The sequence below is a fragment of the Plenodomus lingam genome (genome assembly GCF_022343315.1).
Source record: "Plenodomus lingam strain CAN1 chromosome Unknown contig_13, whole genome shotgun sequence".
NCBI lineage: Eukaryota > Fungi > Ascomycota > Dothideomycetes > Pleosporales > Leptosphaeriaceae > Plenodomus > Plenodomus lingam.
In genome coordinates, this window is record NW_027093931.1 from 382,512 (window position 1) to 405,452 (window position 22,941).

Here is a 22,941-nt window from a genome sequence, read left to right on the forward strand (position 1 = left end):
AGCCAGCCAGCAACTGTTGAGCCACTGCGATTGCAATAGATTTCGTATTGGTCAACAGTATCTACCCGTACCGGTAAGCGATGAGGGGGGGGGGGGGGGGATACGGTAAGATGGCAGCGCAGAATGATCCCAAAGTGGGACCATGGAGCAGTCAATGAAGCCATGTCTCCTGGGGAACGCTCATGGGATTGCCTCTGCTCGGGGCGCGCGGACCCCGAGCCCGCCTTGAAACCTCTTATCCACCTACTCTTGATGCGGTCGGTGTGGCTGTCCTCCCGTGTCTTGTCCTGTCCTGTCTTGTTCTTGCTCTGACTGGAGGATAGACAAGACGCATGCACACTGTACATAGCGGTGGTAGAGTAGGCATGCTGGCTCTTGACCACAGGTGCAAGTTGCGCAACCATCGGCCATTTGCGTGACCAGGTCAAGGATACAATCTTGTCTCTCTCCCACCAGGCTGCCACAATCACCCTCGCTTACCGTACCGTACCCTAACTCGCGTGCGGACGAAAAAGCATAGGCGATCCTGCATCCTAGCTACCCATGGATGGATGCAGGCAAGCCGCATCACGATCCCCGGCGCTTGGTCTTGCGCTGTGCGAACAAAGGAGACTCATCTAGTCAACCCGCACCCTACACTCGATGCTGACCAGAGCCGTGGACCTAAGCAGAGAAGGGAAGGGAAGGGAAGGGGGGGGGCATGGATGCTTGGGACGCCCGTTGTTGCCTTGCTGAGCTTGCATCCACTCAAGTCCTCATTCCGTCTTTTTTCGAGAATATGCCACACTCACCCTCACCCTCACTCTCACTCCCTTTTTCCAAATTTTCACGCCTTTGCTTATAGGGCGGACATCCCCCACCCTCCCCTCTCTTTTCGCAGTTTGTGCCACTCTCGTCTATTCACGCCTTCCCACCGAGCCCACGAGCAACCGTCATCGGTCTGTACCGGTACCCAACTGCCAGGTTACTACCGATAGCGCCACACCTTCTCCGGCAGCCTACTAGCTGTCTCTCTCTACGGTACCTGCCAGATGGGTGAGCCAAACAACCAGCTTCGGCCCTCCAGCATGGCCGACTCGGAAAGGACAGCGACCCAGAGCGCTGCGCCGTCTGTCGACGAGAAAAAGGGCGTCGCAGAGACGGTCATGCCTCCCGTCGCTGGCCTGCCAGCAGAGGCTACGGAACCAATCACAGGTACAGCAGAAAAGGGTGCTGTGGTAGGCGAGCACCATGTACCGCGCGATTCGATATCAAAACGCGATTCCACCGATGCAGCTACTGCTGCTGCTGCTGCTGCTGCTGCTGCTACTACTACTACTGAAGAAGACGACTTTGTCTACCCGGCCAAATGGAAGTTGGCAGCTATCACGATTGCCTTGTGTTTGTCGGTGTTCTGTATGGCTTTGGTGAGTCCAGTCCGTCTGCAAGTCTGCACCATGCAATCCAACAATGGTCCCCTAGAGCTCGTCTAGAGACCTATAATAGTCATGGTAGTAGTACATTAGACGACATCAGCATGAAAAGGCCCGATGGTTTTTATACACATGTGCAAGGACCATTCACGCACAATCACCATCCATGCGATTCCAGACTAACAAGACCTCACAGGACAACACTATTATTGCCACTGCAATTCCCCGCATTACAGATGAGTTCAAAGCTCTCAATGATGTCGGCTGGTATGGATCTTCATACCTCCTCACCACCTGCGCCACACAACTCATATACGGGAAGTTCTATTCATTTTATAGTATAAAATGGGTCTACCTGACTGCCCTCTCCATCTTTGAGCTTGGCTCGTTGATTTGCGGTGTTGCGCCAAATTCGACTGCTCTGATTATTGGTCGTGCGATTGCTGGTGTTGGTGCGGCCGGCGTTTTTAGTGGAGCCATTTTGATCGTGTCCGTCACGGTACCACTACGACAACGTCCTACCTACATGGTGAGCATTACTTGAGCTCATTCCTCTACCAGATGGGTTGAACTGACGTTGGAATAGGGTCTCATCGGCGGCATGTATGGTATTGCATCCGTGGCGGGCCGTAAGTGGATCCCTCCGAAGACTGCATCCGGGCATCCGGTACTAACATTTGCTTAGCATTAATGGGCGGCGCATTCACAGATCATCTAACCTGGCGGTGGTGTTTCTACATCAATCTACCGTTTGGTGCTGTCACTGCCGGCTTCATCCTCCTCTTCTTCCAGATCAGTCGCCGTGAGAAGAAGTCTGAGGCTACGCTCAAGGAGCAGATCAAGAAGTTTGACCTCGAAGGCACTTCGCTGTTTCTGCCAGCCATCATCTGCCTCTTGCTCGCTCTGCAATGGGGTGGCAGCACCTATGCGTGGAATAGTGGCCGCGTGGTTGCCCTTTTGGTCCTTGCTGGCCTGTTGATTATAGGGTTCATTGCCATTCAGTGGTGGAAACAGGAAGACGCCACGGTTCCTCCCCGCATCTTCCTGAATCGCAATGTCTGGGGGTCTGCTTGGTTCGGTGCGATGCTGGGAGCCGGATTTTTTGTCATGGTCTACTTCCTGCCCATCTGGTTCCAGGCTATCAAGGGGGTTTCGGCTACCAAGTCTGGGATCATGAACCTTCCCGCCATTCTCGGCCTTGTCATCGTCTCCATGGGAGCCGGTGCTTTGGTGACGGTGATTGGATACTACACACCCTTCATGTTGCTCTCTTCTGTTCTGATGAGCATCGGTGCTGGACTGCTTTCCACACTCGAAGTAGACAGCGGCTCTCCCAAGTGGATCGGTTACCAGGCCCTGTTTGGGGCTGGTGTTGGTTTTGGCATGCAACAGACGCTCATTGCCGTCCAGACTGCGCTTCCGGCCAAGGACATTCCCATTGCCGTGGCCTGTCAGATGTTCTTCCAGACACTGGGTGGAGCCCTCTTCATCTCGGTCGCCCAAAATGTCTTCACCAACCAGCTCATCAAGAACCTCGCTGCCGTTGTTCCTGACCTCGATGCAAGCATTGTGCGCATGACGGGTGCGACTGAGCTCAAAACTGTGATTGAGCAACGGTTCCTGCCTGGCGTGCTTACCGCTTATAATCTCACGCTCACACAAGTCTTTTACGTCTCCGTCGCTACGGCTACGGTGTCTATTGGTGGTGCGGCGTTTGTAGAGTGGAAGTCGATGAAGGGCAAGAACATACAAATGGCTGCTGCTTAGACTGTTTCTCTTTGTTTCCTGTCGTAGGAGCAGCGCGTTTTTTTCCATGGGTACTATTGCGTACATTTGGCATCTGCCAATCCTGGCCTCGGGGCCCTTGCTTAACCCCCCCCCCCTTTTGGACGGTTTTCTTCGGCATAGCGAGCATGGCGTTTTTTTTTTCCAGGTGGGGAAGAAAGGGCATGGGGAATGAGGGTTGTATTTATTTTGTAGTAGACGAGTGGTGACTCGTAGCATGGCGCATGTTGTGCATGCTGAGGTGGGTGTGTATTTATAGTAAACGAACTCTCTACTCGGGAAGGTTGTGGTATTTTTCAAAGATTCATGTCTCTCCATGCAGTGCCTTGTCAGTAGGAGTAAGGGCTTAGAGTACAGTATTCAGTTGGCAAGACCGTGAATGTAATTGTATCACCAAGCAGGGTTGTAGTAGTATACTCGCATAGGATGAGATGATGGGACATGGGAGTCGGGAGAGTGTGGAGGACCGAGGCTGTGCCGGCATGTGCCGGATGAGGGATGACAAGCATTTGGCCAGCGGATTGGCAAAAACGCTTATTTGGCCAGCCTCGATCGCCGTTCGCTCGGCCACAGGCGATTGCTGCGCCCGCCCCGGCCTTATTTACTTGGTGGGCCGCAACAGCTAACTGGAGGAGGAGGAGGAGGAGGAGGAGGAGGGTCGGATGCGGTCGTCGTCACATGGGCTGTGCTGGTTGCTTGGTGACGATCCTGCTTGCGCCCTTTTCCTGCTGCACATTCCTCGCAGTTCGCAGTTCGCAGTTCGCAGCTCGCAGTTCGCAGCTCGCAGTGCTATTGTCCACACGGGAAACAGATGCGCGCCGAGTAAGTCTTCTCTGTACGTTCGGTGGGTGAGACCGGCACCTCTGCGATACAAGGTTCAAGACTCGAGTGTACAACCGCGCCTTTGCGCACCGCCACCACCACCACCACCACCACCACCATGGTCGAGGACAAGGACGCGAGGCTGCTGCAGGGAGCACACAATGCGGCGCAGGACGGGCAGAATGGGCAGAATGGAACTGTAGCAGACAAAGGGCCGGGCAAGCAGGGCGAGTTTGAGAGAACGGGCGGGGTGCCTCGCGCACCACAGAAGACGGATACGGGCGGCAGCACCACCAGCACCACCAGCACCACCGGCAAGAAGAAAGGCCCAGAGGGAGGCTTCGACGACACGCCCGTACCGCGCGCACCACCTGGCTGGACAGTCAAGTTTACCTTTCACGGGGCCAGCAACCTGCCCCTCGCCGACATCAACACGCTGTCGGCCGACCCCTTCATCATCGCCCAGCTCAGCACCGCGCTGCCCACCCGCCACAAGGAAGACCCGCCGCTGCGAGTGCGCACGCCGACAATCCGCCAAAACACCAATCCGCAGTGGAACTGCGAGTGGATCGTGGCCAATGTTCCCTCGTCCGGCTTCCGCCTCAAGTGTCGCATCTACGACGAAGACCCCGCCGACCACGATGACCGCCTCGGCAACGTCCATGTCGACGTGCCCGCCATCACCGAGGGCTGGCCCGGCATCCAACACCAGACATACCCGATCCGCAAGCGCATGGTGAGCAAGCGCGCGTGGCTGTTGCGCGCCTTCGCCGTCTGCTTCGGCAAGGCCAAGCACATGACCGGCACGCTGACCGTCAGTGTCGACGTGCTCGGCAGGACAGCGGGCGACAATGGCGGCCGCGTCTACACGGTCGGCCCCCAGTTTTGGATCCGCCACTACTCCCCTCTCCTCGGCCGGCTGCTGGGCCAGAAAGAACCCGACTTGGAAGGCTCCTCGACGTCGCGGCGCAACGGCAAGCAGAAGCCACAAAAGTACAACTTCCAGTCCAACCAGATGCAGCTGCGCGGGCCTGTCCCCGAAGCCATGTACCATCGCTACGTCGAGTTCAAGCCATTTGTCAAGAGCATGTTCACTGCAAAGGGCGTCCGCGGCTACCTCCTCTCCAAAGCCCTGCACCACCAACACGCGCGCGTCTATAACTTTGACCACGCCACCGAATACAAGGTCGAGTCCGAGCCCTCGAAGAGATTTACCCAAAAGTTTCTTGAGCTCGTCCATTATGATCAAGGGGGGCGCATCTTCACCTACGTCCTGACCCTCGACGCCCTCTTCCGCTTCACGGAGACGGGCAAGGAATTCGGCATCGATATGCTGAGCAAGCACACCATGCACAGCGATGTAGCCGCCTACGTCGCGTATAGTGGCGAGTTCTTCATCAGGCGACGAAGACATCCTCATCGTCCTCCGCCTGAAGAAGAAGAACAAGAAGAAGGCGGCGGCGGTGCCAACAATCAATCCCACCCCCCACCCGACCACGACAACGGGCCTTCCTCCACCTCCACCTCCTCCTCCCCCAATATCAACAAAAGACGCTCCCACAACTCCTCCCGCAGCGACGACGCCAGAATTCGTGACCCAAGCTACTACGAACTCGTCATCGACAACGACAGCGGCACCTACCGCCCCAACGCCAAACTCCTCCCCCAACTTCACTCCTTCATGTCCGCCAACTTCCCCGGCCTAAGCATCCTCACCCTCGACTGCCAAGCCGACGCAGAGAAAATGGCAGCCATGAAGGACGAGCAGCGCGAGCGCAAGAAGCGCGAGGGCGACCATGTCGTCTACACGCAGATTAGCAGGACCAGCAGCCTGTCGAGCTCGGACGAGGAGGAGCTGGATCGCTTGGAACTCCAGGGTGAGATGCGCGCCCCCCATTTGCGACATCAGGTCCAGCGCGAGGCGGGCGCGCGCGTGCACGCTGTCAAGGAGCATGTCAAGGATTTTACCCCGCGGCGGAACGCAGAGGGTTGGCGGCGAGGTGGGGGCCCGGAGAAGAAAGGGCTTGGTGGTGGCAAGGGGGGTGGAGAGGATGGGGGGGAGAATCCGAGCAAGTGATGAGGCTACAAGGCGGAGACATCTCTTTTCCTCTTCTTTTTTGTGAGCGTAAATTTTTTTTGGCGCACTCGATCATATTTTGCATTCTTTACTTTGTTCTATTCTCTTTTTTTAATGTATTTGGGAGGAGAAATCCTCGCCCAAACACACACGCTACGACGCGACGGAAACCCTTTTTTTTTCATCTTTTTTCTTTTGAAGTATCTCTTTCCTTTATACCCCCTTGTCTCTTCCTCATAAAATCCCTTTTCCAAACTCCCTAGCATCCTCTCCTCGTCTTTTTATCCTCTCCTCTGACCTCTGTCCTCCCGACCTGGCCTGAGACCACGGACGCCAAAGGATCTAACACATACCCTTCCCTTCCCTTCCCTTCCCCATCCCCCTCCCTATCTCCCCCGGCCCACCCACCGCCTTCTTTCCCGCATCCAGAAGAAGCCAGCGACCACGCACTCCCTGACGCGGGATTTCTTTTTCTGTCTTTGAATCCAGACTGGTGTCGCGTGTTTCCTCGTCCTGTTTCTTGATCTTCTGCTCGTTATCCTTGTCGTTATCCCTTTTTTGGCATCCGTTCTTCATTCTTCACTTGAACTTGAGCGAAACACGTATCTTGTAGCACGTGTCGGCTTGTACGACGGACTGTCCTTTTCTTCCGGTTGTGTTTGTGTCTTTTGTTCTGAGATATTCATGGGCGGAGGGGGGAGGTGAGAGGGTAGGTAGCGTTGGATATGGGGTGGGGGCTTGGCGTGGTGTGGGTGGCTGGGACTGGCATAGTATGGCGTGGTTTGGGCATGGACTCAGTCTGAGCATTTAGACGGTACGGTGGAATAGTTTATATATTGTATAGTGAGAGTAGGAAAGTTTAAATGTATAGTTGTAGTGCTCATGATTGCTTCTTGTTGAACGGCGGTTTCTTGACTGCAACATCACATCCTTGGCCTGCCATTCAAATAACGCCCTTCCTCCCTATTACATGACTATGCTATGCTAGGAAGTATACACTTTATAAAATCGAGCATATCTCAACCCGAGATTTCCCCAGACTTACACCCCCAATTCAAACTTCCGCGCCTTCCCCTTTCTCCCCTCCTCTCTCCACCACCCTCCCTCTTACCCTCCCCACCCACCTCGCCACAGGCCCGGTCCCAAAACTCCACTTCTTTATCCTAACAGCCCACACGAAAAGATACACCAACGCCCAATTACTGCAGCAAAATGCCGCAAACACGGCCAAATTCCGCCACTTATCACGCGCCTGGATGTTCAGTGTGGCCAGGTAGTCGTCCCCCGTGGAATAAGGACAGTAACGGCACTCTTGCTGCACCGTCCCATGGCCGTCGAGCTGCAGGTAGCCCGGCGCGCGGGCCAAGAAATCCGCTGCGTAACTTGCGCATGTCTGACCGGGCGGTGCGAAAAAGACGACCGTTTCAGGAGGTTCGCAGTGGACAGGGACAAGGTGGAGGGTTGCAGCGAGGACACCGGCGATCCAGTAGGTGCTGGGAATTAGGTAGTAGATCCAGAAGCGCCAGAAGACAGGCATGGCGGCGTAGGGACGGACGACGCCGTTGAAGAGGCCGAACATGACGAAGAAGAAGGGCAGGATGTTGCTGATGACGGTGAAGCTGGGGGCGAAGGCGCAGATCCATTGGCCCCAAGAGGAGATAAAGAGGAAGAAGAGCGTCGTCATGAGGAAGACGTAGCCGCTGGTGGAGCTGTCTGTGGGCAGGCCGGTGGGATAGTACCAGAGGAGCCAGTAGAGGAGGGAACTGACAATGGCCATGGGGATCTCGGCAACCACTTGGGCGGTGGTAAAGGCGACCCAGCCGTAGATTCTAGACGGTAGTTCGCGGGCCTGCCAGAGAGACATGTTGGCGTAGAATTTTGGGACCACGCCGTTGACTATGGTGGGCGGGATGAGGATGATGAGAAAGGAGGTGAACATGCGGTTCTGCAGGTCGGCAATCGAATGGCCCAGTTTGTAAAAGGTGAAGCCGTTGAAGATGCCGATCACGACGCCGACGAAGAGTTTTCCATATAGGTACGAGGGATCGCGCCAGTATTGGGTAAAAGTTCGCTTGGTGAGCATGGTGGTTTGCGTCCATACAGAGGCCGCAAACTCCGACTCTTCTTCTGCGCCCTCCTTGTTGCTATCTGCAACCTTTTGGCTGCGATCGGCCTTGATGCGGTCAATCTCTTTCAATATTTCTTGGTTGTTGGAAGGATTTTGCCATTCTTCATTCCAGTTGATCTTGCTGCCGTCTCCGCGTTTGACGGGCTTGGCCGCGGTCTCGAGGACGAACTCGGCCACGTTCTTTTCGGGAGGACATATGACGCCACGATCGCCAAAGTATTCTATCACGTCCTTGCCGTTTTCCCCAACCGGTCCAAAATAGAACGTATTGCCGCCCGGGTTCAGCGCAAGAATCATGTCGAATTGTTGGATCAACATAGAAGAAGGTTGGTGGATAGTACAGACAATGGCTTGACCTGCAGATGCCAGCTTCTTCAAAAATTGGACAATAGAGTAAGCCGAGTTACTGTCAAGACCACTCGTTGGCTCATCGAGGAAAAGGAGGAGTGATGGCTTAGCGGCTAGTTCCACACCGATTGTTAGACGTTTCTTCTGCTCAACACCCAGACTAGACACTAGCGCGTCCTGGATGTCCTGTAGCTCAAGGAGTTTGATGATCTCGTCGACATAGTCTAGCTTCTCTTGCCTTGGTGTTTGTTTATCTTGACGAAGAATGGCAGAAAACTCTAGCGCTTCGCGGATCGTGGCCGTGCCGTCGTGAAGATCCATCTGTTCGCAGAAACCGGTACCGCGCTGGAAAGATTTGCCTAAACCTTTCCCATCAACCAAAAACTCCCCATTAACAACACCAGTAGTTTGGCGTTGCGACAGTGTATTCAATAATGTACTCTTGCCCGCACCGGACGCGCCAATAAGAGCGATCATGACACCTGGCTTCGCATAGCCATTGATTTTGTTAAGAAGCTTTCGCTCGCCACCCTGATATGGTACAGTGTATTCGACATCCTTCCAGGTAAATATGCTTTCACTGCTAGAGATGGAGTGAATGGCTTTGTTTTCATTGCCAGTGCTGTGTGAAGAAACGCCACTGACTTCTCCTGCAGCTACTTTCTCCTCGTCTGGAGTCTCTTCCTTCACAGTCCGCTTTGCATGCTTGCTCTTCTTGAACACCAGAGCACCGCCACCACTAGGCGGGAAAGTTACGGTCTCGGAAGCGATGACAGTGACAATCAGATAGAGCATCGTAAAAGCTATTACGACACTGAAATTGCGCCAAAGATTCGATCTCGAATAGTTGTAGGTCGTCAGAAGATATTCGGTCCCTGTCACTGAATTGGCGTTCGGTAGAGCTCCAGTAAGACTGCAGCCTTGATATTCACGGTCGTAGCCTGGTCCTTGCGGAACAAGTTGCTCTGTGGCACATTGCATTGTTCGATCCGAAAACTCGTTCGATAAGACAGACTCAAACGAGTAGGCTACAGGGTTTACCCAGTACAACCAACCGAACCAGATGTATTCACCCAGAAGCTGTGTCTTACTGATGACATAGCCAGTGTAGATTACTAGGAGATTAAGAGCTAGTCCAGCGAATCGAACAGCGTCGTCGATGGAAGGTGATAATGCGGCGAACATGCGGTACATGGCCGTGATGCAGAATGTCGTAATGTAAATGTAAAGAAAGTATATTAAGAACTTGCTGACATCAACGTCAAGACCTGTCATGAAGTACATGATGATTGAGAAAGGGATGACCTGAGCTAACAGCAAAGGGAAGTCTTGCACCACCCTGGCGATTACCACAGCGCCAGGCCGATAGAAAGCATAGTCTTCATGTCTTTTGACGATGTCGCGGCCGGAGACTGCCTTCATAAGTTCAGAAAGTTGAAGCCAGCCCAGGAACAAAATCGAGAAGAATCCCGAACCGCCGCGAGTGAAGGCACCTGACGTATCAGTAGCTTGACCATAGAACAAGCTGCCGACGATAAACCCATTGGAAATAATGATGAAGAACTTGGTGTATAGAGTCGTCTTGTCGCCCCATGTCAACCAGAATTCTCGCTGAGTACAGGCCATGACTTGTCGAATGAATGACACAGTGTATGGTGACTTCTTTCGTACAGTCTTGCTCTTGCTCTCGCGTACAGCACCCTCAAACTCCTTCGCATCGCTGTAATCATTGCGCTTCAGCTCTTCCTCGTACTGTGCAATATCTTTCATGTTAAGCTGAAACCTTTCTGATTGTCTGAAGGCGCGCTCGAGGTCTTCTGACGTCTTGGGCGCGCTTTCCTCAAAGCCATCACGAAACTGGCGCTCTGTAGCATCGGTGACCGCCGTAAGGAAGTCCGCTGTGGTCTGGCGCTCAGGACATTGGAAGCCTAGGTCAATGAAGTACTGCTTGGCTTCGGACGCAGGACCCTGGTAAATGCAGCGTCCCTGGTCAATGACCAGTACTTGGTCCATTATCTCGTAGATCTGTTCACCAGCCTGATACAAAGTGACAAGTGTAGTTCGGTTGCTCATGTCTGTCATGATTCGCAAAGATCGTGCATAGTCGAGAGCTGTGGATGCATCGAGACCGCGCGTGCTATTATCCCAACAGACGACTGTACTCTTCGTGGCCAAGGTCTCGGCGATGGAGACACGTTTTCTCTCTCCACCACTGACGCCCCTGACATACTCATCACCGACCTTTGTGTACTTGGTGTGAGAGATACCAAACACCTTCAAAAGTGCCTCTAAGATGACAGGTATTTCGTGCTTTTCGCTCTTCTTCGTCTTGTTCGTCAGTGCGAATTGGAGAGTCTGCCAGACATTGAGATCGGCCATGTGCGAGTCATCTTCCGGATTGTAGTTTACTTCGCCTCTGAACCGCTTCTTTTGCTTGTCCGCCGGAATACCTCCGTAGGTAACCTCTCCTTCGACTGCAGCGTAGCTTTCTCGGTTGTTGGCAATGGCCTTGAGGAAAGTGGAACAACCCGAGCCTGGCCTTCCAAGCACCAGCATCATCTTGCCGTCCTTGACCACTCCAGAGAAGTCGTTGATCAGAACGCGGGTTTGTATCTGTCGTCCGATCCTCAATGCTGGAACGAATTTTGTGACGATTCCATACAAATCTGGGCCGAATGTACCAAGGACAGCGGCCGGCAGAGTCTTGACAAAGGTAGCTGTGGATCCTACACCCTTGACAGTGAGGTTTTTATATACCACCCCGACCTTCTTTGCAGATTTGCCATCCGTCCGCTTCTCAAAATGGCCTTCGCGCATGAACTCCCCAAGCTCAAACCCGTCATCTTTCTCATCATCGACGGTGCCGATGTCCCCAGGTTCATCAGGTTCCTTGTCTCCAGACCTTTGTTCCATGCGTGAGACTGATATGCGACGACCGACGCTGTGACGAGTGCTTCTGCGGCTGATTGTTCTGGCGAGTCCGCCATTGGACCTCGTAGAATTCGCGCCTTGAGACCGTGTCTTGGATAATGCAACCAACTCTTCTCGAAGAACAAGTAGATCCTCTGCTGCTGAACGGGTGTTGAGTCTACCAGCATCGCGCTCGCCCCAAGTCCCTCCGAGCTGGAAACCGCTTTGGGGACTGCTATCATTCTCGTCACTCTGCTCGTTAGGCGTCTCTGCTTCTTCTCTTCCATTGGTGATGTAGCCGTCGTCGTGCCATGGGTTTCTACGATTATCCCGCTCCTGAGCAGAAATGGAAGTGCTACCCCACATGACGAGTCTTGATGTCTATAGAAGGCGCGTTACAAGCTGATAAGTGACACAAGAATAGAGTGCACGAAATAGTCAGAAGTGATTTGAGCAAATGTCAGGCTTGGAAAGGGAAGCAAGATGTGCGCAGAGGCATTCCGCGACTGAAAGCGTGGACGCAAATCAGTCAGAGAGCCCAGGAATAGACGCCCAAGACATGCTGTTGACAAACTGAAGATGGAGTTTTCGGAGATAGGAAGGCAGATTTCGTCATGCCGTCAGCGATGGGGGACACAGCATCACAAGCTAACAAAACGGTTGAGCGCTTCCCTCCATAACCCTATCAGGAAAGTAGTCATCTATTCCCCATGGCCATGAGCCGGCTCAAGTTCTGCTGGATTACCAATCTCGCAAAAACGCCCCATGTTTGTTTGTGCTACCTACCCCTTGCAGACGTGTGCCTGTACGGTACTCTACAACAATCGTGAATCTGACTCACACGCACACTGTGGCCGACAATCCTAACTCAATTCTGACAGTCGGGCGTCACTAATCGCAAGCCAAACTCAACCTAATGGCTGATCGGCGGAGTGGTGAGAATTCTGCGAGATGTGGAGAAGCAGTGCAGCCATGGCCCGCGAAAAGAACGTTGACGTCAACATGCCAAGACACTACAGTAGATAGTGGTGTTAGAGTGAGTGCTCCTTTGTTAGCGTTGAGCCCAAGGTTGGAGTATTTTTACATCTCGCAATGTTGAGACTCGATAAATATATATTAAATACATCATCTTCAAAGAAACAGTTTGGTCATTGCCAATGCACCTTGGATGCAGATCCTCAAATATTACCATCCAGGTTCATTCATCCACAACGACTCGTTGGAAAGTGAAGATTACCTGTCGTCCTCTTGTATAATGAATAAACCACAACAACTGTCTGTCATTTCATTATAGATATCTGGTATCTACCCAATAGTCACAGTACTGCCTTTTGTCTGCAGTGCCCACCCACGCTCCAATCCCATTTCGTGAGTTCAATCATTCATAATCATAACCAGCTCTTGTATCATGTACTCCAAAACGCCATGCTTTGTTCATCGTAATTGTACAGAATGTTGAGAATGTGGGTGCCTTGGCATTGCCCGTGGTCGGCACGGGTATATTAGGCAATGTTACCAGCTAGACCCAGAAAGAGAGCTTGCGCAGCAAGTTGCAGCGTCCAAATACCAACCTTTTTGATGCGGCGCTTGCGCATGGTCCGGTCGTCAAGGACATCCCGGGCGAATGCGTCGTACATCTGTGGGAATGGGTCAGTGGGTAGTTCGGATGTCAAAGTGTGTTGTATGGCCTACCTCGCGCGACACTTCCTCCATTAAGCCGCTGTCATATAGTGTCCAGCTTCCATCAAAGTCTCTGACCTTCTTTACCACCCTGCAATTGACGGGGATGAAGGTGCGTCTGGAGTTGATGTAGGCTACGATTGGTCGTACGAGTGCGTTGTTCACGTACGAAATGTCGCGTGTGAAAATAGGTACGGCTGCGCGAACATCGTTGAGGTTTACTCGCATATCCATGATCACGAAGCGATTGTCCTCCTCGTCCGACTTCTCCTGGTGGTCTTCTCCGTCATGATGGTCATCAAACCCATGTGCTGCATGATCAGAGAAGTGATGTTTGCGTCCATTTTGAGAAACAGTGGCTTCCACACGGTCGTACATATCGGACATGACCTTTGCGATGCTGTCATCATCATCATTGGGCAGCATGATGTCTGCCACAATATCGACATTGCCTTCATGGATCCAAGAAAAGGGGCCTTCATACCCTCGATTCAGGTGATCGATGTTGAGGCCGTCGATGCGAATTCTACTGTGCTTCTTCCATGTCTTGCCATCGTCCGTTTCACGACCACTACTAAGTTGTGTGCCAGTGTAATTGTGCGTCTGTCGAGGGTGGACGGTGAATAATGAATTATCAAAGGAGCCAGACATCATGTTGGCAGAGAGGAAGTCGTAAAATAACCATTGCTTTCGCAATTGCGGCAGGTCGCACGAAAACATGCTGACTGAGAAAGGCCGGAACCCATTTGGTTGATAGACTGTGACGAGCAGGTCTTCCATCTTGAATGACTCCAGCTCAAAGTCGCCAGGGTTGTGTTCATGTCTGTACGACCTGGGATCCACTCCCTCGATGGAGCGAACCGACGTTCGATCCACAACACCACGAATACCCTTGATTTCGACATCATTGAGGAGACCCTTGCCGTTGAACCACTTTGAAAAGGATAGTGTGACATTTACAGTGTCAATCGAGATGTCGAATTGGGTGTAATTGGTGTCTTCCTCTGGCTCTGCAGCTTCGGGAACTGAATCTTTGCTGTCTTTTCCTTGTTGGGCAATGGCTGCGGCGGCTGCCGCGATCTCAGTCTGTGAGCCTTTTGTAACCTTTCCCCGTCCTTGTCCGGGCCGCCGAGAAACAAAGACCTTTCGGAAAGAGATGACACCGTCTCCCCATTTGGGTACCACGGCAGTCTCGAAAACTACTTTGATACCAGACGACTTGGTCAAGTAGTTGCCAATCCACTTGCCGAGGGTCTCCTGCGAAAAGGCCGTGTTGATCAGGAAGATGGTCAACATGAAGAAGGTTGTTGTGCCCAGCACGATCCACAAGATGTGGGCTGCCAATATCCAGGAGACCAGAGCATAAATCTCATCTGCGTTGAATGGGCGTGTGCTCCGTATTGTCAACCACTTGAAGTGCACCTTGATTCGCGACCAGAAGCCCGACGCTGCCTCCAACAATTCTGCCTTGGTCGGACGGTATATATGTGGAAGTGTGTGGGGAATGCGGTCGAGGAGAGGCTTTGCGGGGGTATGCGAGCCATCTGGGGGCGGTCTAGATGTTTGAGCATCGGTTGCTTTGTCTGATTTGTCTTTGCTTGCTGGAGCAGCAGACTGCGGGGAGAGGGTGGCCTGTGGTGCCTGCTGTGCCTGCTGTGCCTGCTGTGCCTGCTGTGCCTGCTGTGTCTGTTGCGAAGGGCTTCGCCGAGTCTTGGACGAGCCATCCGTCACCGAGCTTTTGTTGCGACGTTCGCTGCCTCGGTTCCTTTTCTTGCTGCGGGAAGAGGCACTCGAGGAAGCCTGCCTAGTCCAGGCTGAGAGGGCTGCTAGCGTCACACTTTGCTTGACATGGCTCGACCGGGGCAGCGACGCCCGCCATTGTGAAGCGGTTAAGAGGCCGACATGTGACGAACGTGGGGGGCATACAGCAGACCATGTCGAGATGGGACGAAAGGAAGGCGAGATTGTTGTTGTGGTGGTGGTTGTGAAGGTGGAAATGGCCCGTTTCTGGACTCCAGTCCTCCATAACGACCGTATCCAGACTTCTGACGCTGGTTGTGGGAGCGCCGCCGCCGCCGCCACCACCGCCTTGCCGCTGTATTTCAGGCTCTGGCTGGCGAGCGAGCGCCATGTGGATGCGCAGGCAACCAAGCCTACATTCTTGTTCATGGTAATCGCGGCCGCAACATGGTCGTCGTCCTCGTTTGTCGTTGGCAGAAGGGCTTAGAGTGCAGGCGATTCGGCAAGAAGAGAACAGGATTTTGAGGCTTTCACGTCATTATGTTTGGCATTTGGAGGGAAAATGGCTGGCAATGGATGGACCCAGTCGCCGCCCGTCCACTAGCATGCTTCGGGTCAGGCCGGATGCACCCAAAAAGCGTCTCGCCTCGCCAAAAAAAAAAAGAAATTGGGAGAAAGGTGACTTTATCGATAGTCTGCCTCTCTCCGCCCAGTTGACCCCTCCCCGCCCATACCACACATACATACAACGAGCCAGAGTTTGTATTCCATCACAGTTAGCTTTGCTTTCTACGTCAACCCACACATTTTCTTTTTTTTTGTGTTCTTTTTCTGCTGCTCTAGACACCTTGTGCATCTACGGAAGAACGAGCTGCGAGCAACAAGCAACAAAGACACGACGAGGAACCAATTCTATATCACGACCATCACGAACAGACGACATACAACATCATGCCTGTGCCCACAGCGCTCCTCCACCGCCGCCCCGAGGAAAGTGTGGAAAATGTCTCCATGACTATCACCGACAATGACCAGCACGAGCAGCTGGTCGACATGAACGTGGAGCCAGACAACACCCCCAACGATGATGCGCCAGAGACAGGCACCGACGACACCCCCATGGTCGACGAGTCTGACCGCCCCAAGTTTGCGCCTGCAAAGTCGATACCACTCGCCTTCCGCCGCGAGCAGCGCAAAGTACCTATCCCGCCACACCGCATGACGCCACTCAAGAGCGCATGGCCAAAAATCTACGTAAGTCCATGCAAAAAAAAAAAAAAAAAAAAAAGGCAGCCTCTCTCGCACGCGCGATAACATGCTAATTCCGAGCCGCAGCCACCCCTCGTCGAACACCTCAAACTCCAAGTCCGCATGAACATCAAGACGAAATCCGTCGAACTCCGCACTTCCTCCTCGACCACCGACACGGGCGCCCTGCAAAAGGGTGAAGACTTTGTCAAGGCCTTTACTCTCGGTTTCGACGTCGACGACGCTATTGCTCTACTCCGTCTCGACGACCTTTACATTGAGACATTTGAGATCAAGGACGTCAAGACGCTCAACGGCGAGCACCTGGGTCGCGCCATCGGCCGCATAGCAGGCAAGGATGGCAAGACGAAATTCGCCATTGAGAACGCAAGTAGGACGCGAGTGGTACTAGCCGACCAGAAGATACACATTCTGGGTGGCTTCAAGAATATCCATGTTGCCCGCGAGGCTATCGTGAGCCTGATTCTTGGCCAGAACCCAAGTAAGGTCTACGGCAACCTGAGGACTGTGGCCGGACGTATGAAAGAGCGGTTTTAAGACGAGGTCAGAATCCATTTGCATTTTCATGGGCGTTCAAGGGGTATAAAGGCTTGGGGATGGGGAAGAATACCATCTGACATGTGTTTTTCAAGGAATTCAAGGTGCTGATGGGCAGACAATGGTGTCTCTGGTTATAAAGAGAATATTATGATTCATGTCTTCTTTTTGCAGTAATCAATGCTTTGAGGCGTGACTATGCTCCTGAATTGAAATACATCCAAACTTTTGCGAATGATTCCTTGCTGGGAAGCTAATCATTCCTTCTAATTAGAACGAGACGATGTATACCATGTTCCGTGTTTTTGGACGGCACAAGATCACCCTCCATGTCTATCCAATAGTTGAAAAAGGACAATTCTCATTTCCTTCAAGCACTGCTCCACCGCATCCCACCAACCAATCTCTCCATGACGCCCTCCTCAGCCCCCACTCCATCTGCCCTCCCCACCAACACTCCCCTAACCTCCCGACCCCCTTCCCCCCAAACCCTCTTACACGGCACCCACTGCACCCCCCTCAGATTCATCTTCGGCCCAACCTCGAATCCCGGCCCCGCATACAGCGTCGCACAAGTCCACTCCCTGACACTGTCCCGGCCCATCTCACGCAAAACGTCGACGTCGCTCTGGCTCCGAATCTCTAGGGTGTAGAAGCGCGAACGGGTTGGTAGCGCAGAGGAACGCGTGAGGCGGGTGTGTTGGGCTGGACGGGTGAAAGTGATGGACGGGCATGTGAGGCCGGTGGCGCTCCATTCGACATCTACACCGCGCGGGAGGGACGAGACTTGTACGACGAAGCAAGGTGGTATCGGTGATGCCTCGGGCGTGGTGGCGTTTGTGACGGCTGTTGGATCGGGTATGGGTGAGCGGTAGGTGGTGTTGTTGAATAGGGAGCCATGGTTGCGATTGAGACGGTCCCAAGGGTCGATCTCTGCCTCTTCGTCGTCGTCGTCGTCATAATCAGACTCTTTCTCTGCATGAGGCATGTGTATAGCTGCCCAGGTTTGTTGTGCAATCCACACTCGTTCCTCTGCATGCTCAGAGGTAGGTAGGAAGGCTACAGCTGCCGTCCACCACTTGACCCCTTTGACGCGGCCAATCCGCCAGAGATGCTGTAAAGAGAGTATTGCCTGGCCTTTGAAATCATGCTCATTGTACACCTCCATTGATGCTGGGATCAAGGGGATTTGTCCAGCAACATACACAATCTTGGCCTCGCTATCAGCCTTCTGGTCGCCAAGTGGCAGCCGCGCAGCTATCGCTTGACTGTATGGTCCTATATTTGCTGGTGCCCAGTAGCTTCTCCCTTGCACATGTAGGCCTTGTCTGTCAACGGATCTAATGACCTGGCCCTTGCCGTCCTTCTCATCCTTATCTACAATGACACTGAGCATGACGTCCACATTCTCCGGCATGATGTCTCCCACTGCCATCGTCACTCTGGCTGGCGGGTTTACATTGCTGAAGTATTGACCATAAGTGGGGTTAAGAACAGTGAAACTGCTCATGTTGCGAAGGAGTAGTGTACAGTGGTTGATTGCAGATCTAGAAACATGCCATTGCTTAAGAATATGGTCGAGACGAAGGAAGATCTTTGTCAGTTGGCGCGAGGGGGAGCCTGACGAGGATGTCGGGCAAGTATCGCTAGTTAGATTAGAACAGGTGAAGAGGGTGGGCGTGTCATTGATGGTGTTTCTTGGGATAGCAAGGGATGCTGTCGTGCTTTTGGCTGCTGCGGGATCAAGCCCATGGGGCCCATTGAGAAGTGTTCCCTCGTCAGAGAATAAGGACCGACTGTCGTTGTTGCGATCCGTTGTTGCCAGCACAACCTTGAATTCTTCATCTAACAGCTCTGGGATCCTCAAGGGTCCCGAGACCTCCTCTTCTGAATCCTCGGTTTTGTCTTTGAGCGTACTGGCTTTGATCGTCTGCACCGTTTGCCCACCCCCCAACAGATCCGGAGATCCAACCTCGAGCCCGAGTCTTTTTCTCCAAAGAGGCCTCGGCCCATCGAGAGCCAATGTCTCGAACTCGCCACCTTCACCCAAGATGGCGCCATTGTCTGCCTCACCGAAGCGTCCCATGGCTCTACCTAGCTTTGCGACGGTCGCTTGCGCGGCCACATCCAGTCCCAGGAACCCTTCGTCCAAACCACAAGATGCCGTCTTGATGATGATGGCTTTCTGACCAACAGTTGCCATATCCTGAAGCAACGATGACTGTGTGTATGGCGGAAGCAGCGGATACTGCCACAGGTATGATAGTGGCGCAAGGCCTAGCCTGAGAGCCACCGATTCGATACGGGTACGTTGGTAAGTACTCAGAATGGCGCCTGTGGATACAGCATTGGCTTCCGGATGTGCCTCTAGGACTCGTCTGAGTAAGGGGACCAAATCCTCTGTCTCGTCCTGGTCTTGCTTCCCCAACGGGATTGCATACTCTTTACTTGAGTTTACTGTCTTGCCCGTGATTTCTTGTCTGTAAAGTGGTATTCCAAGCGCTTGCTCATACAACGGGATGACAGAATGCCCCACCGTCTGGTACATATAGCTGTTGATGTCATCACTGCTGGTCGTTGAATGTGGTGGGTACACGTTCGCCAAGGCTACGATCTTGTGCCCATTGGCTTGACAGTGAAGGATCGAAAAAAACGAGTCTTTGCCCCCCGAGATCAACGCGATGACATGAAGAGATGATGACATGGTGGGCAAGGAATGCATTCAAGGTAAAGTTCAAGCATGCAGTAGATCAGGGGAACCTCCGGGCAGGGCCGCGTTCCGCGAGGTCAATCTACAAGGAAGAAATGAAGGTTATCAATTTGGATCTGGTACCCGCTAGGTAAGGGTCCAAATCTGCGCTAAACGGATCGCTGTTTTGGCAAGCGAACAGGAGAGGGTATCGATAAGACTTCGGTCCCGTTCCGGTGTCACATAATCACACAAAAAGCAAAGCCCAAAGGCCTTTAGAGGAATCCAGTCACTCACAATCGGACCAATTCGAGGGTTGAAAGTGTACTATTTGTATTTTATGTGTATGAAGTTGGGACAGTGCCAGCACTTGTAACCTTCAATGGGCGCAAGTAATAGATATTGCGGAGCCAAAGGAGAGGTTAAACCAATTACAGTTGTAGTTGTAAGAGAGAATAGAATATTCCCAGAACGTTGACATGCGCGATGCCGATTACAACGAGGGGTAAAGACACAATCGTGCGATGAGGTAAGAGAGGAAACGCGGCGACGATGGCCGGTAAAGTATGGGCCATGCCTTCGTAAAAGTAAAACCAGATAAAAACACCAGATCTAATCCGTCCGCCGTGTAAGGCGCCGTATCCCCCAGTCCAAAAGCCAGAACCCAATTTGCGACGCTAAGGCAAGCCGCTGATGTGATGAGAGGAAGCCCACTTTGGATGAGTGTGCAACCAAAGTGGGAATGTGAATACAATGAGGGGAAGAAAAACTGGCAAGCTTTTGCCAAGCCTTGATGAGAAAGTGCTCCGACCACCGTATATACCTGTGCCAAGAGTCTAGCAGAGTCGCCGGTGCATGACAGCATGATATTAAGACGCTGTCTGTGGCCTGATCAAAGCCTTCTACCAGATGAGATGTCATGAAGGGTCGTAACGCGAAACAACAAATGATGCAACGAGCAGGAGGGAGAAGCGTAGGCCTACTCGTTCCTCTTGCGCTTCTTGTTGATAGGCGAGGACTCCATGTCAGAGTATTCTGAGCTGGCGCTTGAGACGTTGGCGGCAGCATCATAGAGAATCTGGCCCATCATGGCGGGGTTCTGGTTGTCGAAAGCGCCATCTCGTTGCATGTCGTTCTGGATATCGGAGCTGCTCATGACATCAAGGGTGATGGCACCTGCCCCGTGCGTGCGCTGGTGCTGAGACAGGTTGTCGCTTCTGGAGAACTTCTTACCACAGTCGGTGCACTCAAAGGGCTTGTCGTGAGTGTGGAGCGAGCGGTAGTGGCGCTTGAGGTGCTCCTGGCGGCGGAAACGACGAGAGCACAGGGTGCAGACGAAAGTCTTGGACGGATCCTCGGTCAGAGACTGCTTACGGCCGCGACGGCTTGTCGGTGCTACCGGGGTGGCGGCGTTGTCGTCGGAGCTGGACGCGGTGTGGTTGTCGGCATGACCTGGTTCATGTTGGCTTGATGCTCCAGACGCAGTGTTATCATCACCCGATGTCTGTGTCTTACTGTGATAATCTGACTCGGCATCGCTGTGCCCAGAACGCGCCTTCTTCGCTGATCGCCTCTTGTTACCGGACATGTTGTCGGAGAAGTCACTCGCAGCAGGTGTCAGGGGCAGGCCGTGGACCAAGTCCTCTTCAAAGTCGGTGAAGCTGGCGTCGCTAACAAAGTCCTCTTCCGAAGGGAAAGCCACCAGATCAGTGCGTTGGCGCTTGTTGCCAAGGAAGTGGGTGTTGTCGGCCGTCGAGAAGTTGACCAGGCCGGCAAAGTCGTCTTCGCAGTCCAATTCAAACAGAGGCTCAAAAGTGGGGAGGCCCGTGAAGTCGGCTGTGCAGGATTGAGCAGGCTCGAAGACCTTGGCAGATTCACCTTTGAGTACGACTTTGTGTTCTTCGTCACCGGGGCAGAGAGTAAGAAGTGTGGATTGATCTGCAGATGCGACCGTCAAATCACGAGGGTTGCAGAAGTTGTTCTCCGCCTCAGCAAAAGACGGGCGTGGGACAGGTGAAGGTGAAGGGGAAAGCGAGGGGCAGGATGTGGCGGAGAGAAGGTAGGACCCCTGACTAGCCGAAGGTGGCTGAATGTAGACTGTGTGAAGGTCAGCCACAAATCAGGAAAGAGCGCGGCCAGCACCAAACTGGTCACCACCTACCTGGTGTCATGGGCGGGCTTGCGGATCGCCACTCCAAACCGGCAGAAAGAATCTCGGAGAGGACCTCGCCCTCGCAGCCTTGCTTCACACCCTCCATGGTCTCGCTGGGGAAGATGTCAAAGAGTGGTGTGGAGAGCACGTCGGAGGAAGAGGGCGGGCTGCTCGTGCTGCTACCAGAGGAGGACAGAGGAGGGGTAGCGGGCGCAAAGGAATAGTCCGTGTCCAAGGGGTGCAGGTAGGGCGAGTCGTGGGGCTGAATGAGAATCGCTGGCTTCTGGTACATGGGCTGCGGCGAGGCGACGGGGGTCAGCATCTGGCTGGCGTACGAGGATTGCGGGTAGGCCAGGTGGGAGTTGGCCGACGATGGCCTTGGGTAGAACATGTTTGGTGGCTGGAAGGCCGACTGTCCGGACGGGTGAGGTGTGAAGTGGCCGTGTTGACGGTTGTTCTCGCCTTGAGGGTCTGGGTTGTAGTAGAAGAAAGGTGATTGCATGGCCTGAGCAGGGTGGACTGGATAGGAGCCTTCCATTGCGAAAGGAGAATTACTTTTGAAGATGAAATCAGATACAAGTCCAAGCAGAGCAGGGCACTGGAGTGTTGTAGTTGCAGTCACTTACTGTTAGGGTGTGATGTATATCGTGTGCTGGTTTGTACAATTGCTGGCTCTGACTAGAGGGAGTTGAAGTTGGAGTTCAAGTTGATGGTATGCAGATGTTGGTTGTGGTGATTGAGTATTACGGCGTGTTTTGGATAGATGGAGAGGGCAGGTTGTAGATGCAAATTGGGATGGATGGATGGATGGATTTGACTGTGTAGGTGTGCGTGTGTGTGTGTGCTGGGAATGAATGGATTACAGTTCGTAATAACGAAAGCTGTGCAATGCGATGACGGCGAGGAAGATTTGCAAAGAGGGGACGGCCACTGCACAAGTCGTAGATGTACAAATGAACCAAGAAAGAAACCTGGAAAAGGCGAGGAGATTGGGAAGAGAGCGTCGGGGTATAAACCTTAGATACAAGGAAGGCCAGCGAGCGGGAGGCGGTAGAAAAGAGAGATGTGCACACCCACGGACGGTCGCGCGTTAGTGTGAAGCGTTGGGGCGCAGCGGTCCACAGGCTTGCCAGGATGTGTGTCTGTGCCTGTGTGTGTGTGTGTGTGTGTGTGTCGTCTGTGTGTGTGTGTGTGCCAGGATGCGGACCTGCCTAGCTGCTGGCCCCCCCCCCCATGGATGCCACAAGAAATCCCAGCAAGGCCCAAGGATGGCTACGACTCAGAAGCTTAGGGCAGCAAGAGAAAGCATATACAATGCCCTAGCCGTAAGTGACTGATGACTTTAATGCACCAATGCAGCCCATCTTTGGTCGCCCCTCGTCGGCCCCCTCC

General features: G+C 53.2%; 7 protein-coding genes across 7 annotated transcripts; 3 read left to right on the plus strand and 4 right to left on the minus strand.

Annotated features, from left to right (window-relative positions):
* Positions 1–679: 679 nt before the first annotated feature.
* On the plus strand, positions 680–3,599 carry IAQ61_001704 (uncharacterized protein). Its single transcript, XM_066095229.1, has 4 exons — positions 680–1,406; positions 1,609–1,941; positions 1,999–2,041; positions 2,098–3,599. The coding sequence occupies exons 1-4, from the start codon at positions 1,032–1,034 to the stop codon at positions 3,177–3,179; spliced, it is 1,833 nt and encodes a 610-aa protein (XP_065954713.1). The 5' UTR covers positions 680–1,031; the 3' UTR covers positions 3,180–3,599.
* A 538-nt stretch (positions 3,600–4,137) lies between these two features.
* IAQ61_001705 (uncharacterized protein) lies at positions 4,138–6,096 on the plus strand (the record flags this gene model as incomplete). The annotated part of the gene is made up of 1 exon (XM_003833523.1): positions 4,138–6,096. The coding sequence occupies one exon, from the start codon at positions 4,138–4,140 to the stop codon at positions 6,094–6,096; it is 1,959 nt and encodes a 652-aa protein (XP_003833571.1).
* Positions 6,097–6,976: 880 nt separating this feature from the next.
* Positions 6,977–11,848, minus strand: IAQ61_001706 (uncharacterized protein; the record flags this gene model as incomplete). The annotated part of the gene is made up of 2 exons (XM_003833525.2): positions 6,977–7,011; positions 7,300–11,848. The coding sequence occupies 2 exons, from the start codon at positions 11,846–11,848 to the stop codon at positions 6,977–6,979; spliced, it is 4,584 nt and encodes a 1,527-aa protein (XP_003833573.2).
* A 183-nt stretch (positions 11,849–12,031) lies between these two features.
* On the minus strand, positions 12,032–15,487 carry IAQ61_001707 (uncharacterized protein). Its single transcript, XM_003833526.2, has 2 exons — positions 13,175–15,487; positions 12,032–13,119 (listed from the first exon to the last, which is right to left on the minus strand). Exons 1-2 carry the CDS (start codon positions 15,329–15,331, stop codon positions 12,985–12,987), a joined length of 2,292 nt encoding a protein of 763 aa, XP_003833574.2. The 5' UTR covers positions 15,332–15,487; the 3' UTR covers positions 12,032–12,984.
* PNO1 (pre-rRNA-processing protein pno1) lies at positions 15,488–16,940 on the plus strand. Its single transcript, XM_003833527.2, has 2 exons — positions 15,488–16,156; positions 16,238–16,940. The coding sequence occupies exons 1-2, from the start codon at positions 15,854–15,856 to the stop codon at positions 16,706–16,708; spliced, it is 774 nt and encodes a 257-aa protein (XP_003833575.1). The 5' UTR covers positions 15,488–15,853; the 3' UTR covers positions 16,709–16,940.
* Positions 16,941–17,078: 138 nt separating this feature from the next.
* On the minus strand, positions 17,079–19,430 carry IAQ61_001709 (uncharacterized protein; the record flags this gene model as incomplete). The annotated part of the gene is made up of 1 exon (XM_003833528.2): positions 17,079–19,430. The coding sequence occupies one exon, from the start codon at positions 19,428–19,430 to the stop codon at positions 17,079–17,081; it is 2,352 nt and encodes a 783-aa protein (XP_003833576.2).
* Positions 19,431–19,622: 192 nt separating this feature from the next.
* On the minus strand, positions 19,623–22,822 carry IAQ61_001710 (uncharacterized protein). The gene is made up of 3 exons (XM_066095230.1): positions 22,176–22,822; positions 21,559–22,103; positions 19,623–21,494 (listed from the first exon to the last, which is right to left on the minus strand). Exons 2-3 carry the CDS (start codon positions 22,085–22,087, stop codon positions 20,377–20,379), a joined length of 1,647 nt encoding a protein of 548 aa, XP_065954714.1. The 5' UTR covers positions 22,088–22,103; positions 22,176–22,822; the 3' UTR covers positions 19,623–20,376.
* Between the last annotated feature and the right edge of the window lie 119 nt (positions 22,823–22,941).

Coding starts and splice junctions, on each gene's coding strand:
- IAQ61_001707 (XM_003833526.2), bottom strand. CDS start 15,331: ATGAACAAGAATGTAGGCTTGGTTGCCTGCGCATCCACATGGCGCTCG. Junction 13,120..13,174: donor TGGAGGAAGTGTCGCGCGAG/GTAGGCCATACA, acceptor CCATTCCCACAG/ATGTACGACGCATTCGCCCG.
- PNO1 (XM_003833527.2), top strand. CDS start 15,854: ATGCCTGTGCCCACAGCGCTCCTCCACCGCCGCCCCGAGGAAAGTGTG. Junction 16,157..16,237: donor GCGCATGGCCAAAAATCTAC/GTAAGTCCATGC, acceptor TCCGAGCCGCAG/CCACCCCTCGTCGAACACCT.
- IAQ61_001710 (XM_066095230.1), bottom strand. CDS start 22,087: ATGGAAGGCTCCTATCCAGTCCACCCTGCTCAGGCCATGCAATCACCT. Junction 21,495..21,558: donor AAGCCCGCCCATGACACCAG/GTAGGTGGTGAC, acceptor ACCTTCACACAG/TCTACATTCAGCCACCTTCG.
- IAQ61_001704 (XM_066095229.1), top strand. CDS start 1,032: ATGGGTGAGCCAAACAACCAGCTTCGGCCCTCCAGCATGGCCGACTCG. Junction 1,942..1,998: donor GACAACGTCCTACCTACATG/GTGAGCATTACT, acceptor ACGTTGGAATAG/GGTCTCATCGGCGGCATGTA. Junction 2,042..2,097: donor TATTGCATCCGTGGCGGGCC/GTAAGTGGATCC, acceptor ACATTTGCTTAG/CATTAATGGGCGGCGCATTC.